This window comes from Rhincodon typus, chromosome 32, assembly GCF_021869965.1.
Source record: "Rhincodon typus isolate 14 chromosome 32, sRhiTyp1.1, whole genome shotgun sequence".
In the NCBI taxonomy this organism is placed as follows: Eukaryota; Metazoa; Chordata; class Chondrichthyes; order Orectolobiformes; family Rhincodontidae; genus Rhincodon; species Rhincodon typus.
The window spans coordinates 5,376,740-5,392,513 of record NC_063363.1 but is presented as its reverse complement, the minus strand read 5'-3'; the positions used below and the strand labels follow the sequence as shown (position 1 = coordinate 5,392,513).

The 15,774-nt window shown below is 43.7% G+C and overlaps 1 protein-coding gene across 3 annotated transcripts in view; it reads left to right on the top strand.

Moving 5' to 3' along the window:
- The window catches only part of fxyd6 (FXYD domain containing ion transport regulator 6), a 36,235-nt gene that overhangs the window by 14,909 nt on the left and 5,552 nt on the right, over positions 1 to 15,774 (top strand). For all 3 annotated transcript variants that reach the window (XM_048615595.1, XM_048615593.1, XM_048615594.1), the window contains exons 2-6: positions 10,148 to 10,201; positions 11,716 to 11,739; positions 13,255 to 13,275; positions 14,337 to 14,411; positions 14,517 to 14,553. In XM_048615595.1, coding sequence (XP_048471552.1) covers positions 10,153 to 10,201; positions 11,716 to 11,739; positions 13,255 to 13,275; positions 14,337 to 14,411; positions 14,517 to 14,553 — 206 coding nt within the window. In that variant the 5' untranslated portion in view covers positions 10,148 to 10,152. The remainder of the gene's footprint in view (positions 1 to 10,147; positions 10,202 to 11,715; positions 11,740 to 13,254; positions 13,276 to 14,336; positions 14,412 to 14,516; positions 14,554 to 15,774) is intronic.

Below are 15,774 nucleotides of genomic sequence, written 5' to 3'. Positions count from 1 at the left end.
TGTGTGTGTGTGTGTGTGTGTGTGTGTGTGTGTGTGTGTGTGTGTGTAAGAGAGACACTCTCTGTGGGTTTGCTCTTTCTTTTATATCTGTCCTTTCACTGCCAATAGCTGGGGTCCTACACCATCCTCATGAGAGAAACTGTTCTGTAGCAACCACAGGAAGCACAGCGTGTGGGCAGCAGTGTGCATTATCACATGGAATGATTGTTTTCAGAGTTGTCTTCACTAAACATCATGTTCAGATTTGAGTCTGTAATGGAGGGAACACGGAAGTCACCTGTCTGTGTAGTTCAACTTAGATCTCTGCCTTAGCATCAAGTCAGACACCTTGCCGCACAATGTACCCCTAGCTGTTACATTCAGAAAGATCCCGTTTATATCTGCAATGGTTTAGAGCACAGTCATAGTTGCGTTATCTGGAGAGATGTCCAGTCACTGTATACGATACTGGATCCAGTCTTATTTGGAGCACCTGTAGATATCAGGGTGTAAGTGAGAATGTGGGTTTGAGGTCACAATCACATCAGCCATGAATTTATTGAATTGAGGCGTCAAATTGCCTTTTCTGCTCATTATGCAGACCTGATCACATGCTGTCTAATGATTCAATTTCCTCCTGCTCTCCTGGGATGTCAATAACATCAGCCATCCGTCTACAGAAGCAGATGGGCACGCAACAAATCAAAACTGTTGAGAAAGGGACAGCTTCATGTTATGCCCTGTGTTGATGTGCAAGGGGCCACTCTAAGAGAGGCAGGTTCTGCCATGAATGCCAGTTGTGGTGTGGTGATTTTCTACGTTGGCCGCTATTACCAACTCACTGTAGCCACTGATTATTGTGCTATTATTTAAACAGTGAAAAATTGCAGGCTGCTGCTGTGCAGAGGGATCTGGGTGTACTTGTGGATGAATTCCAAAAAGTTGGTTTGCAGATGCAGCAGGTAATTAAGAAGACAAATGGATTATTGACCCTCATTGCTAGTGGGATGGAGTTTAAAAACAGGGAGGTTATGCTACAGATGCTTAGGGTACTGGTAAGACTACCCCTGGAGTACTGTGTACAGTTTTGATCTCCTTGCTTGAAAAAGGATGTACTGGCACCGAAGGGGGTACAGAGGAAGTTCACTAGGATGCTCCTGGAATTGAGAGAGTTGGCTTGTGAGGAGAGATTGAGTAGAATGGGACTATTCTCATTGAAATTTAGAAGAATGAGGGGGGGATATTATAGAAGCATATAAAATTATGAAGGGAATAGCTAAGACAGAAGCTGGGACGTTGTTTCCACTGGCGAGTGAAACTAAAACTAGGGGGCATAGCCTCAAAATAAGGGGGAGCAGATTTAGGACGGAGTTGAGGAGGAACTTCTTCACCCAAAGGGTTGTGAACCTGTGCAATTCCCTGCCCAGTGAAGCGTTTGAGGATACCTAGTTGAATGTCTTTAAAGCAAAGATAGATAGATTTTTGAGCAGTAAAGGAACTAAGCATTATGGTGAGAGGGTGGGTAAGTGGAGCTGAGGCCATGAAAAGATCAGCCATGATCTTATTGAATAGTAGGGGCTGGGGGCCTACTCCCACTCCTATTTCTTGTGTTCTTATGGTGATGTATATCAGCTCACAGATCATTCCCCTCCATCATCAGGTGGTATCTCCCAGCTGTCTCTCTCTGATGGCCAGGGTCTTGATGTCATACTTGTAATCATCCTTGAAGGAAAGATTTGGATCTTCGCGGTACAGAAGCTCCTTTGCATGTGACTGTTTTCCATCCTGCAAACGTGCCTGAACCAGCGGAGATTACTCAACAGGATGAAGCTGAGATTCTTGGAACGTTTGCTTTTCAGAGGTTTGCTGCATTTGGGATGTTTGGTGATACCAAGAATGTTACGCAAATAGTGAGGGTGAAATTTGTGCTTCTTGGTTTCTGTAAGTCAGCCATGTTTCATAACCATACGACAAGACACTGAGAACTCAGGACTCATAAGTACCTGTCATTTCACGTGAATCCTGCAGATGCTGGAGAAGCTCAGCAGGTCTGGCAGCATCTGTAGAGAGAGAGACAGAGTCAATGTTTTGAATCTTCACAGTTCCGAAGAAGAGTCATACTGGACTCAAACCATGAATTGTTTCTATCTCCACGGATACCGAGTTTCTCCAGCAGTCTCCATGTCTGTCTTGTTTCACATGATCAGTTTCAATCTAATGCCTGATTAGGAGCATTCAAACCTGACAACAGTTTGCAACATGAGCCACGTGGAGTGTGAGAACAGATGAGCAAAATCTTGATCTTGGAAGTAGGTTTTAACATGTCTCTTAAATAGGAAAGCTATAGAGAGATTTAAGGAAGGAATTCCAGAGATTGTGGCCTAGGCAGCTGAAAGCACAGCCGCGATAGTACATTGAAGAAAATTGCAAACTCCACTGTTTTAACTGGCTACAGGCAACAAGATGTCAGTGCAGGGAGTTGACCCCTTTCAAGATTCTAGTATCAGACTTTAGTCTCTTAACATCATTGATTGTTAAGGGTCAATTGAAGATTAAGAACTGCTGTTTCTGTTTGGTTTCTGGAAGCTTAATCTCGTGTCCACCTATCTCCAATCTCGCTGCCCCCACATCCACCACCATGGTTCCAGCCCTCTCAAAGTGACTTGGATGGGATCACTTTCTGAGTTCCAGTCTTGCAGCCTCGTCTTCCCCGACTGCAGTAGTTTTAATGCTAATAAAGGGATGCATTTTTAAAGAAGAACTTTACTTTGTTAATGTTGCTTTGATTTTTCCTCCCAAATTTTGCTTGTAGTAGTGTCTAGAAGATCAAGTTCCATTACTTGAAGAGGTTGGGTACTCCTGGAGGGATGGCAGCTCTGCTAACATGTCACAGACAAAGGCTGTTTATAATGAAGGCACTGAACTGAAGCAGCTTTATCATTGAATTAAGACTGGGCAGAAAGCCAAGTCATTTTCCTTACGTTGAAAAAAAAATTGATGGTGTCTTCAGAATATGTTGAGGAGACTGTTCCATCACACAAGAATCACAGCATTATAATCCAGCACTTCAAACCCAGCCAAGTGAAAATGTGAGGGTCGCACATCTAATCAGCCTTTTCATATACACAAATGGATCCCCTCTGTTGTTTCCTGCTGTGTCCTTGACGCTGCTCCTCTGTAGTTGGAAATGTCCTCTTGCAAATGGAAAGAAAATGCATGCAGAACATTCTAGAAAACCATATTTTGCTAAATAGTAAGAGAAAGCACATTATGGGAAATTTTGCCAATGTGTGTGTGTTCAATTGACTGATTCCAATAGTCCCATCTGAAATAACTCCACAGAGGCTGGTATCCCATCACCTAGTCACCCTTTATTTACACGTGGAGAGTCCTTGACATTGATCCAGCTCCATCAGAGCCAGCTGTCAGAGTGAATAGAACCTCTGACAGTCCTGTTTACATCTGTCAGCCAGGGCTCCCTGATTGGACCAGATTAACAGCCCCAGTCAGGGATCTCATATTCTGTGAGGTCCACCTGGCTGATCATGTTATAGTCACTACATCCCTCCCCCTCTGAGTCCGAGGACATAGGCTGGCTCTTTATCTTGTTGTGCCTTCTGGAGTGTTTTAGCACTGGCTCTGGTTCCTCCAACTGTGTTCGATGTGGGTGGTGTGTAGCACACAGTTTGCATCCAGAGTGTCTCGGGAGAAATTCATTCTCTTCTTCAATCCACCATGTTCATCTAATATTCCAAGGTCTCTTCAACACTTGACGGAGAGGAAGACCCCACAGGTTCCAGCAGCCTTTCTGACTGTTCCGAGGAACAGGGAATGTTTTGCACTCACACCATTTGCAAGTTCGCGGCTTTCATATAGTTCACCTGCCCAAAGTTTATACGTCACTGATCCTCACATCGACCATGCCTCTTACCCATGCAGGGTCATTTCCATGGTTCCTACTCCAAACTTCATCCCCTGTGCCAAACTGTCTCTGACTTGGTGGAGTCTGGCGTTCCTGATGCCATTTCACCCTCCGCCCTTACATCTGGGAAGACCATACTTAACCTGGTGCGGAGTCTTCTCTCCATTAGCAACTCTGCGGGAGCTATCCCTGTATTTGCTTGAGGGGTGGTCCTATAATCAAATAGGAACCGGGACAGTTTGGTATCGAGTGAGGCTGTAGGCTGTTTCTTCAAGACTGCCTTCAAAGTTTGGACTGCTCTTTCTGCTAGACCATTGGATGATGGGTGATATAGAGCTGTCCTTATATGTCGAATACCATTCAACTTTAGGAAATACTCAAATTCCCGGCTGGTAAACGATGGCCCGTTAGCGGTGATGAAACTTCCAGGTATCTGTGCATAGCAAAAGATGCGCACAGATTTTCTATCATTGTCCCTATGTTTGACAAATGAACTCTATGCACGTCCAACCACTTTGAGTGGGTATGCATAATGACTAAAAACATGAAGTCCATGAAAGGACCTGCATAGTTGACGTCTGATCGAGTTCAGGGTTTACCCAGCCATTCCTGTGAATGTGGGGGAGCTGTTGGTGGTAATTTTTGTCCTTGTTGGTACTCTGAGCACTGACCCACCAATGTGGCTATGTCTGTATCCAATCTTGGCCACCAGACATAACTTCTCACCAACATCTTCATTTTGGAAACCCCTGGATGACCCTGGTGGAATTGAGCCAGTATCTGGCAGTGATCTTTGCTCGGGACAATCACTTTTGCTCCCCACAATGATATACGGTCTCTCCGGGTCCAAAAAGGTTTCAGTTCTGATTGTGATGGCCTTTGGTTTCCCCCCCGATCACCATCAGCTGTTTCAGTTCAGCCAGGACCGGATCTTTCTGTGTCCAAAGTCTGATACTGTCAGCTATGACTGGAAGTGTGTCCAGATAATTTAAAACCTTTAAGGATTCTTCCAGTGGCGGTACACCGGGGATGTGTCTGCCAGGGGGAGGCAGCTCAATGGATCTGCATTTACTACTTGACTCCCCAGACAGCGTTCCAACTTGATGTGGGAGCCAGGGCACCTTTGATCATCCTCATTTTATCTTCCAACGGGTGTAACCTGGTCCTGTTGATTCTGTAGCCCAAGTAGGTCACTTGCGGGGCCTGGAACACACACTTTTTCCCTTCTAAGGCTTATGCACATCTGGGAGAAATGTCTAAGGATCATGTCCAACTTCTGTAAGTGCTCCTTATTGGGCTTCCCTGTTTTAGCATGTCATCTAGATAAATAACTTAGGGTAGACTTTGCAAAATGTTCTCATCGTCCACTAAAAAATTGCACAGGCTGATGATACCCCAAAATGCAGTCTTGTACACTGGTACAGACCCTTATGGATATTAATTGTAGCGTAATGCTGGGAATCCTCATATAAATGCAATTGCAAGTATGCATGACTCATGTCAAGGTTTGTGAAGGAGAGCACCTGCTGCCAGCTTTGTGTATGAATCCTCTATGCAAGAGATTGGATATTTATCCAGCTGCGCAAAGCAGTTTACCATTTGTTTAAAACCCCTACAAAGGCGAACCAACCCATCGGGCTTCAGAATTGGTATGACCGGAGCTGCTCATTCCACCAACTGGACTGGTTTGATGATTCTGTCACTTTCCAGCCTTGTGATTTCTGCCTCTACTTTTACCCATAAGTCAAATGGCATTGGGCAGGCCTTGCAGAATCATGGAATTGCATGGTTCACATCCTTCATAAAGTGTGCCTCCCTCTCCCCAAAATTGTGCATAATTCTTGAGGTCTAACTCGTGTCTTTATATAAGTTCAGCATCACCCTCCTTACCTAATTACCTTTGAGTATTTTATGATGTGACCTCAGTTGATGTTATTGCCAGACAAGTCAGATCCCAGACTGATATTCTGTTCTTTTTTTAAATTACTTTATCAAGGTGTTTTTTCCTTGCTGAAACAAAAAAGTGCCATGCTGCGGAATTGATTTTAACAATAAAACAAAAGTTTACTATACAAACGAAATGAAGATAAAATAGAATAAAACAAACTATTTAGATAACCTGTAAAACCATTTTTCAGATTTTGAAGCACATAGCAAAATACAATCCCAACGATATCTCATGGCAAATAAAAACCAAAAGGAACTGCGGATGCTGTAAATCAGGAACACAAACAGAAGTTGCTGGAAAAGCTCAGCAGGTCTGGCAGCATCTGTGAAGAAAGAAAATCAGTTAATGTTTCGGGTCTGGTCACTTCATATGCTGAAGAAGCAGCACTCCAAAAGCTTGTGATTTCAAATAAAGTCTGTTGCGCTATAACCTGGTGTCATGTGACTTCTGACTTTGTCCACATAGAGTTTGAGTTGGCTATGACTTAAATTCCTGGTCATAAGAATCTGATGCCTACTTCTTTTATCAATTATATAACTGAGCTTAAACTTTTCCTGGTTTCACGAAACCACTTCAGGGTTTTAACTGAACACTTCTAGACAGGGACATTTAAACTAAATTCCTTATACTGAGGTAATCTCGTTCTGAACCATTTAAACTACCTCCTTTTCTCAGGAGCAACTGTTTTACACAGTACTAGAGGTCGGGCTGATCAGCTCCAAAAGGACATAGCTGCTAGACTGGGTCTGCGGCAGGTGGTGAGGGAACCAACAAGAGGGAAAAACATACTTGACCTTATCCTTACCAATCTGCCAGCTGCAGGTGCATCTGTCCATGACCATATCAATAAGAGTGGCCACTGCACAGTCCTTGTGGAGATGAAGTCCCACCTTCACACTGAGAATAACTTCCATCGTTTTGTGTGGCACTATCACCGTGCTGAATGAGACAGACTTCACACAGATCTAGCAACTCAAGATTGGGCATCCATGAGGCGCTGTGGGCCATCAACAGCAACAGAATTGTACTCCAGCACAATCTGTAACCCCATGTCCCGGCATATCCCCCAGTCAACCATTACCATCAAGCCAGGGGATCAACCCAGGTTCAATGGAGAGTGCAAGAGGGCATGCCAGGAGCAGCACCAGGCATACCTGAAGATGAGGTACCAACCTGATGAAGCCACCAAACAGGATTACTTGCATGCCAAACAGTGAAAGCAGCAAGTGATAGACAGAATTAAGTGATCCCACAACCAATGGATCAGATCTAAGCTCTGCAGTCCTGCCACATCCGGTTGTGAATGTTGGTGGACAATTAAACAACTCACTGGAGGAGGTGTTATCATTGATCAGAAACTCAACTGGACTCACCACATAAACACAGTGGCTACAAGAGCAGGCCAGAAGCTGGGAATACTGTGGCAAGTAACTCACCTCCTGACTCCTCAAAGCCCGTCCACCATCTACAAGGCACAAGGCAGGAGTGTGATGGAATACTCCCCTTTTGCCTGGATGAGTGCAGCACCAGCAACACTCAAGAAACTTGACACCATCCAGGACAAAGCAGCCGGCTTGATTGGCACTACATCCACAAGCATCCACTCCCTCCACCACCGACGCTCAGTAGCAGCAGTGTGTACCATCTACAAGATGCACTGCAGAAATTAACCAAAGATCCTCAGTCAACACCTTTCAAACCCACGACCACTTCCATCTAGAAGGACAAGGGCAGCAGATATATGGGAACACTACCTTCTTTGGGTTCGCCTCCAAGCCACTCACCATCCTGACTTGCAAATATATCACTATTGCTGCAGTGTTGCTAGGTCAAAATCTTGGAATTCCCTCCCTAATGGCATTATGGGTCAGCCCACAGCAGGAGGACTGCAGTGGTTCAAGAAGGCAGCTCACCACCACCTTCTCAAGGGCAATTAGGGATGGGCAAGAAATGCTGGCCAGCCAGCGACACACACATCCCACAAATGAATAGAAAAAAAAAGCACCTCAGGTTTCACCTAAGACTTCTGCAAACTAATTGAAACCCGTGGATGTTTCCCCTAAGCCTCCAAAAAAATGCAGAATCTGAAAGCCCAGTGCACTATACTGTTTACTTTTTCTGCTTGTAAAATACCTAATGTAAATAAATTCCGATTAGCCACCATGAAAACTCTCCCTCTGACTTGTTTTTTAAATATCACCATGGCTACAGAAATACTTATACGTTAATTATTAAACCCCTGAAGACACCCAGAAAACCGGTATACCACTAATTCAAAATTTAAAAATTCACAAATAAATCATATTTAAAAAGAGGTAAAATGCATACTTTTCATCACACTTATTAGTCAAGACCCTCTCTCTGACTGAAAAGTATTCAGTGTAACTATCTCAAGCGCGCTCTGGGGAAGACAGTGCCAAAGGCTCAAGACTCTCAGAGAGAAAAAGTTCTCTCACCACAGTCTTAAGTGGAAGATCCTTTGTTTCTCAACTTTTGTTCCTAAGTTCTAGTCCTTCCTGCAAGACAAAACATCCTTTCAGCATCTAGATGAAAAATTATCTAATTACCCTGCTGTTAGCTAACTAATTCTCTGTCTGTGCTCTGTCCAGTCTTGTGCAGGCTGGGTGGGATTCGCCATGGGAAATGCAAGAATAGTGTAGGAGGGTGGATCTGGCTGGGATGCTCTTTGAAGTGTCGATGTGGATATGATGGGCCGAATGGTCTGCTTCCACACTGTAGGGATTCTACAATTCTATCTTACACCACACACCATGAATTCTAGCTTTGCATCATAACTGTAGCATAGCACTTTGACAGATGCCTTCTGGAAATCTAAGTACAGTACATCTGCATAATCTCCTTTATCCAAAAGAAAAGAACTACAATAAGTTAATCAAACATGATTTTCCTTTCACAAAATCATGTTGACTCTGCCTGACTGAATTTTGATTTTCTAATGTGCCTCATTATGTCATCCTTTAATGTAAGATTAAGTATTTTACTCATAACAAACGTTAACTAACTGGCATGTAGTTTCCTGATTTCTGATATTCTCCTTTCACAATTACACGTATTATTTTCCAAACTGCTGGGACCTTTAAGGCATCAAATGCTGGAAAATTAAAACCAATGTGTCCACTATTTCAGCAGCCACTTTTGTTAAAATCTTCAGATTAAGTCCATCAGGAACTGGGGGCTTGTCAGTTTTTAGTTTTACTAAGGCATTCAGCACCCTTCACTCAGTGTTTGTAATTGTTTTAGGTTCCTCCTCTTTCAGAAGATATTAACCCTTTATGTTACATTTCCCCTCAAGTCTTTGGCCCTACCTATTACATGGTGGTATGTCTCAATATTGCATTTCTTAATCATAATACAATTCAATTTTTAAAATACCTATTTCAGATTATTCTCCTGGTTTTACTTGTAGCAGTTGCTGAATATTAATCTTTAATCTGTGAAGCATTAGCAACTTGATTGGGAAATTGTATGGGATGAGGCAAATCAAACCAATCTGCCCACTGTCACCAAATCTGCACCCAGTGCTGTGGGCTGAGGGGGAGGCAATGGCCTAGTGGTATTAGTGCTGGATTGTTAATCCAGAGACTCAGGTAATGTCCTGGGGAGTTGAGTTCAAATCTTGCCATGGCAGATGGTGGAATTTGAATTCAGGAAAAATCTGGAATTTAAGGTCAGATGATGACCATTGTTGGGAAAAACCCATCTCGCTCACTGATGCCCTTTAGGGAAGGAAACTGTCAACTTTACTTGGTCTGGTCTACATGTAACTCCAGATCCGCAGAAGTATTTCTTTGTTATAGAACAGTGCTCATAGATATTTTTGTTTGTGCAGTTAGTGATGAACGATAAACGCTGACCTAGCCAGAGACTCCCACATTCTGTGAATAAATCCTGTGTTAATTCAAACCACTTATGCATGAATCAAGGGCAGCATGAGGCCATTCAGCCCCTTGCATCGCTTTTGCCTTTCAGTAAGGTCATGTCCGATCTGATTGTTGCCTCCCCATTCCATGTTTGCAATCACTTCCCCATAACCATTGACTCCTTTCTTCATCTAGTACTCACCCACCTCAGAGACTCGGCCTCCATTGTGCTGTGGGATTGAGAGGTGCAAAGACCCACAACCCTCAGACTTGTGCTTTTGTGAAATGCTGGCAGGTAGCAGATCATCCAAAAACTACCAGGACACTCCAGGCTCGGCCTGTAACTCAGTCAAGGAAAGGTTACCTGTTGCAGAAATCCTTTAATTTTAAAATGCCAATATTTTATTTATTTTCTAGACACCATGGAAGCATGCATGTTTGTTCTGTGCTGTGGACTTGTTCATCTGGCTGGTAAGTGACAAATTCCAGTAACTGCAAGGTCTTTGCCCTAATTGATCATGGTCGTGAAGACTACGCACATGTCTCACCAGTTCGGGTTTCCATTTGTACAAAGAATTTCCAAGTGGGTGGTCTCTGAGCACATGAACATTAACCCAGCTCCCTTCACCTGCACGACATCTCAATAATTACTATCCAGGTTTCATTCCATTAAATCAACACTAATTAACTTGACTGCCACATTTCACATGTGGGCTCCCAAACACTGAGGAATATATCAGTTTGTTAAAGTGAGGAAACAGGGACATATATCCCTGCGGAAGGAAGAAAATTATGTCTGTATTAGAGGGAGGGAGATATCAGAATGTTGGAGGGAGGGAGATATCAGAGTGTTGGAGGGAGGGAGATATCAGAGTATTGGAGGGAGGGAGATATCAGAGTGTTGGAAGGAGGGAGATATCAGAGCATTGGAGGGAGGGAGATATCAGAATGTTGGAGAGAGGGAGATATCAGAGTGTTGGAGGGAGGGAGATATCAGAGTGTTGGAGGGAGGGAGCTATCAGAGTGTTGGAAGGAGGGAGATATCAGAGTGTTGGAGGGAGGGAGATATCAGAGTGTTGGAGGGAGGGAGATATGTTCCTGTGGGAGAGAGGGAGATATCAGATTGTTACGGTGAGGGGGAGCGGTGTGGGATATATCAGTGTTGCAGTCTGGGGTGGATTTAAGAATATCTTCAGTTAGGTGAATAAATGTGATTCTACATTGTCCAAGACAGTGAAAACAACCAAATATGAATTCTGACCTTGTAACACTGGATCGGACTAGTTTAACTGTGACACACTATAACATGTGAATCCAGCCCTCTGCCTCACTGTTTCTCTGTAAATCTATATATACATCTATCTCTTTCTCTATGTTTCTGTCTCCAAATCTCTTCTTTTGGCTACTCTGTGTCTCTACAGTCACACTCATCAGTTCTGGGCTTATGTCATTGGAAATATACTCAGCTCAACAAATGGTTTTACAAAGAGTTTTGAGTATGGTGCATAGAAGTGCCTGTCTTTCTGTCTCTGTCTCTCTGTGATTCCTCTATCGCTCCAAGTCTCTCTCCTTCTCTCTGGTTCAACATCATTTCAGTTTAGCTACAGTGATTTGTGTTACCCCACCAGGGAAGTAGCCACTCAACTCTAATGAGCTGACCCTGTGTAAGTATGTTTATTGTTCTTTACGTGATAACACACAGGTATGGTGTCCTGTTTCTCTGCTTGTCTGTCTGTCTGTTGAATAATCACAGTAAATTAATTCATGTAATACAATAATGGCCTTCTTCTGAAAAGCAGTCAGTTCTAATTTTATCTAAATCTGGGTATTCATCTGCCATACAGAATAAGCCTCATAGATTATCTCTGTTTTTAATTGAATTTCTGCAAAGATTCCTTCTAAAATTAAATTCTGTTGAATTAAGTTCACAATCTATGTTCAATTCTATTGTTGATAACTGACGATTAATTCTGTGTCTTTTCCAGTTGCTGGAAATTCTACTAATATGGGTAAGCATTCTATTAGCTCTGATTCTATCTCGCACAGTACACATCTTACACCCTCCACATGCTGCACTTGGCGGGGGGTGGGGGTGAGAGAAATGTTCTTGTCTAACTGGTGACCTGTGCCAATTAATAAGGTGATATCCTGTTCACCACCTCATGGTGAAATAATATTTTGGTATTCTTGTGACTCTGTCCTAGTGAGTCCAAAACAAAAAGCTTTGACAACATGCATTTTATTCAGCAATACTCAAACCAGATCCAGTTAAGGAATGGGGTGCTTTCCAAATGCTGAAAGCTAGAAATCCAAAGATACATGAGCTGGCTTTGGAGGAGTGGTGAGTGAAATCGAGGAACATCGATAATTAAACCTTCAGATGCAAGTACAACAAATATTCAAGAAGCATCTGGAATGTTGGCCTTTACGCAACAAATGAAGGGGGTCGAGGCCCTGGACAGACCACACCAGGTCCATGTAGCGAGTAGGCAATACAGTCCGACTTTCTGCGCTGTTCCCCAGCCCAAGTGTCCCTGGAAAGGTCACGTAGTGTTAACTGATAAACCTGGGACTTGCTGCGTTGAGCGGGCTACAAATGGACTGCAGTGGATCATTATTGCTGGGAATACCATGAGAAGACCAAAAGACCAAAGGAAATAGAAACAGGAGAAGGCCATTCAGCCCCTTGAGCACGTTCCACCATTCATAGCATCATGGCTGACTCACATCCTCTTTCCTGACCATTCCCCATAACCCTTGATTCTCCGACTGATCAACAATCTATCTGTCTCAGCCTTAAATACACACAAGGATTCTGCCCCACAGCAAGAGTTCTAAAGACTCGCAACCCTCTGAGAGAAAAAAATTCCTCCTCATCTCAGTCTTAGTACCTCAAGTCCCTTTGTGCTCAGCTTTCAGCAGTTTTTCGCCACTTAAATAATACTCCTATCTTTTGTTCTCCCTTCCAAACTAAACAACTTCACATTTTCCCATATTATACTGTATTTGCCAATTTTTTGCCCACTTACTTAACCTATCAAATGCCTGTTTTAATTTTGGGCTTGTTAAGGTTCCTTTGTGATTTTGCTCTGTGTTTTCTTAGAGTTTATTAGTTGCCACCTCATAACTAGTTAAAAACATCACGCAGGTTTACTAAGAGTTGGTCCACACGTGCTGTTCTGGGAACTACATCTTGGGGAAGAATATAAAAACCAAAAGATCTGCGGATGCTGTAAATCAGGAACAAAAACAAAGTTGCTGGAAAAGCCCAGCAGGTCTGGTAGCATCTGTGAAGGAGAAAACCGAGTTAATGTTAACGAGAAAGGGTCACGCAGACCTGAAACGTTAACTCGGTTTTCTCCTTCACAGATGCTGCCAGACCTGCTGAGCTTTTCCAGCAACTTTGTTTTTGTTGTTGTTGTTGGGGAAGAATATATTGGGCATGGCGGGATTGTTTATTCTGGCAGCTTGAAACACATGAACTGACATTTTGTATTCTTTTACTCCACACTCTACACCTGAAGAGAAAGATGAGTTTTATTATGGTGAGTGAATTGATTGTTTATTCCTCAGTCTGGTTAGCCAGAGTCTTTAGCTCACCTTCTTTCTGACCCTGTTCCTGCTTTTCTGCATTTAGCTGAGTGTTCAACCTCTAACTTTGGAAGATTTCCATAACTCCCCCCTTAACCAACATTAAAATAACAAACCTTCAGTTATCTGCTCTCTCCCTTCCTTCTTAAATAACAGAACACCATTAGCAATTTTCCAACCCAGCAGTTCCTGAAAATAGAACATGTTGGATGTTTGGGATGACAGCATATGTAACTTCTGCGTCTGCCTCTGGAGTGGATAGGACCAGCCTTGTGCCCAATCCAACAATGGATTAATCAAGAATGGGAATTCTGTCTGTAACTCCCAGATTGATCCTTGTTGTAGCTAATTCCAGGGATTAAACACCTTCGCATCTTATCCTGTGAGGCTTAGTATCATGTAGGAAAGTGAAGTCATCCTGATAATGTTGGGAGATGCTTTATCGTTTTGGTACCTCCTCAATGTACTCACACAGTTGAGTTGCTATGATCTGGAATGCACTGAGATTCATTAGTTAAAGGGAAGTAGACAAAGGGGTGTGTTTTGGACAGGGCTGTAGAACTAACTGAATATCTGAACAAATTAATACAATTGCAAAGGCACAATAAACGGAATGGTCTCCTTTTTCAATGCATCATTCTACGCACACTGTTCGAAATATTATCTCATCCCTCCTCTCCCCCTGCAACTCCCCCCAACATTTTCTGCCTCCCCCCACAGCTGCAGTGCCTATCGCCTGCAACCCCATCTTCCTTACGCACCCTCCCCCCACCAAACCCCCTCCTCTCCCTCACCCCCTTTCCCTAACTCCACACCCCCTCTCCCTTCCCCTGGACACCCCTCCCACCTCACAGCCTCTCTCCTGCACCCTCTCTCCACATGCCCCCTCTCCCCTCACCCTGTCTCTCCCACACCCCTGCAGCCCCTCTCCCCCACACTGCCTCCCCCACCCCTCATCTAATGGGCTCTCACCTGGACTGTTGCACAGTTGAGCCATTTGTCATTCTGTTTGCAGATTATGAGACACTGCGGATTGGAGGCCTAGTGTTTGCTGTCATACTGTTTACTCTTGGGATCCTGCTGATCTTGAGTGAGTAGGATCTGATGTTGCTTACGCTAATCCTGTTGTAATTCTGTGTGATGCATAATCCCTCACCTTTTTCCTACAATGTCTCAATTCTGTCCTTCCTTTCAGGCCGGAAATGTCGTTGCAGCTTCAATCAGAAGGCCAGGTAATGGCACAGAGTGAATGGAGAGGGTTGGAGTTGAGTAAAGGGGCACAGAACTGAGCATGGCATCAGAGGGCAGCCCTAGCGTGAAATCAAAATGCAGCCATAAGAACAAAACATCCCACCACACTTTCATTGTGTCTGATCGTTTGCTTATGTACATGGTTAACTATTTCCTCTGGTATGGGGAGCCCAGAACAAAGGAACACTAAAGGTAAAGTCATCACAGTTTACTGGACTGCTCTCTCATGAGAGAGAGAGAGAGAGAGAGAGAGAGAGAGAACTGGTGGTGGTTTAACCTTGGGGTCACCACCTCTTAGCCAGCGAATCACTTCAAAAGGCAGGACCTTCATGGTAACCTCAGCCAGTGTGGGAATTGAATGCGCGCTGTTGGTATCACACTGCAATGTAAACCAAATAAGCTGACTGACCCACCCAAAAATGAGCCCTACCTTAAATTTAAAACTGGATTATTTGGGGGCGGGGGATATGAAGAAGCATTTCTTCCTACAGGAAGTGTAGCAGAAATGTGGAGCATCTGCCCATGTGGATGGTGTACATGGAGGACTGAGATCTCTCTGAGGGTAGGGGCAGTGAGGGACATTAAGCTGCAGAAAATAAAAGGACACAAACTGTCCCAATTATGTCTGATTGTGGATTAAATCAAATATGTTCATCCAAAACATTTGATTTATTTCTGCTTTGTATGAAAGTCCTGTATGTAACATAAGTTCATGTTGATCCTCCATTCCCACCATTGGCTAGAGGTGGAGGGAGCTTTACTCTGTATCTAACCCTGTGCTGTCCCTGTCCTGGGAGTGTTTGATGGGGGACAGTGTAGAAGAAGCTTTACTCTGTATCTAACCCTGTGCTGTCCCTGTCCTGGGAGTGTTTGATGGGGACAGTGTAGAAGAAGCTTTACTCTGTATCTAATCCTGTGCTGTCCCTGTCCTGGGAGTGTTTGATGGGGACAGTGTAGAGGAAGCTTTACTCTGTATCTAACCCTGTGCTGTCCCAATAGTGGGAGTGTTTGATGGGGACAGTGTAGAGGGAGCTTTACTCTGTATCTAACCCTGTACTGTCCCAATAGTGGGAGTGTTTGATGGGGACAGTGTAGAAGAAGCTTTACTCTGTATCTCACCCTGTACTGTCCCAATTGTGGGAGTGTTTGATGGGAGACAGTGTAGAGGGAGCTTTACTCTGTATCTAACCCTGTGCTGTCCC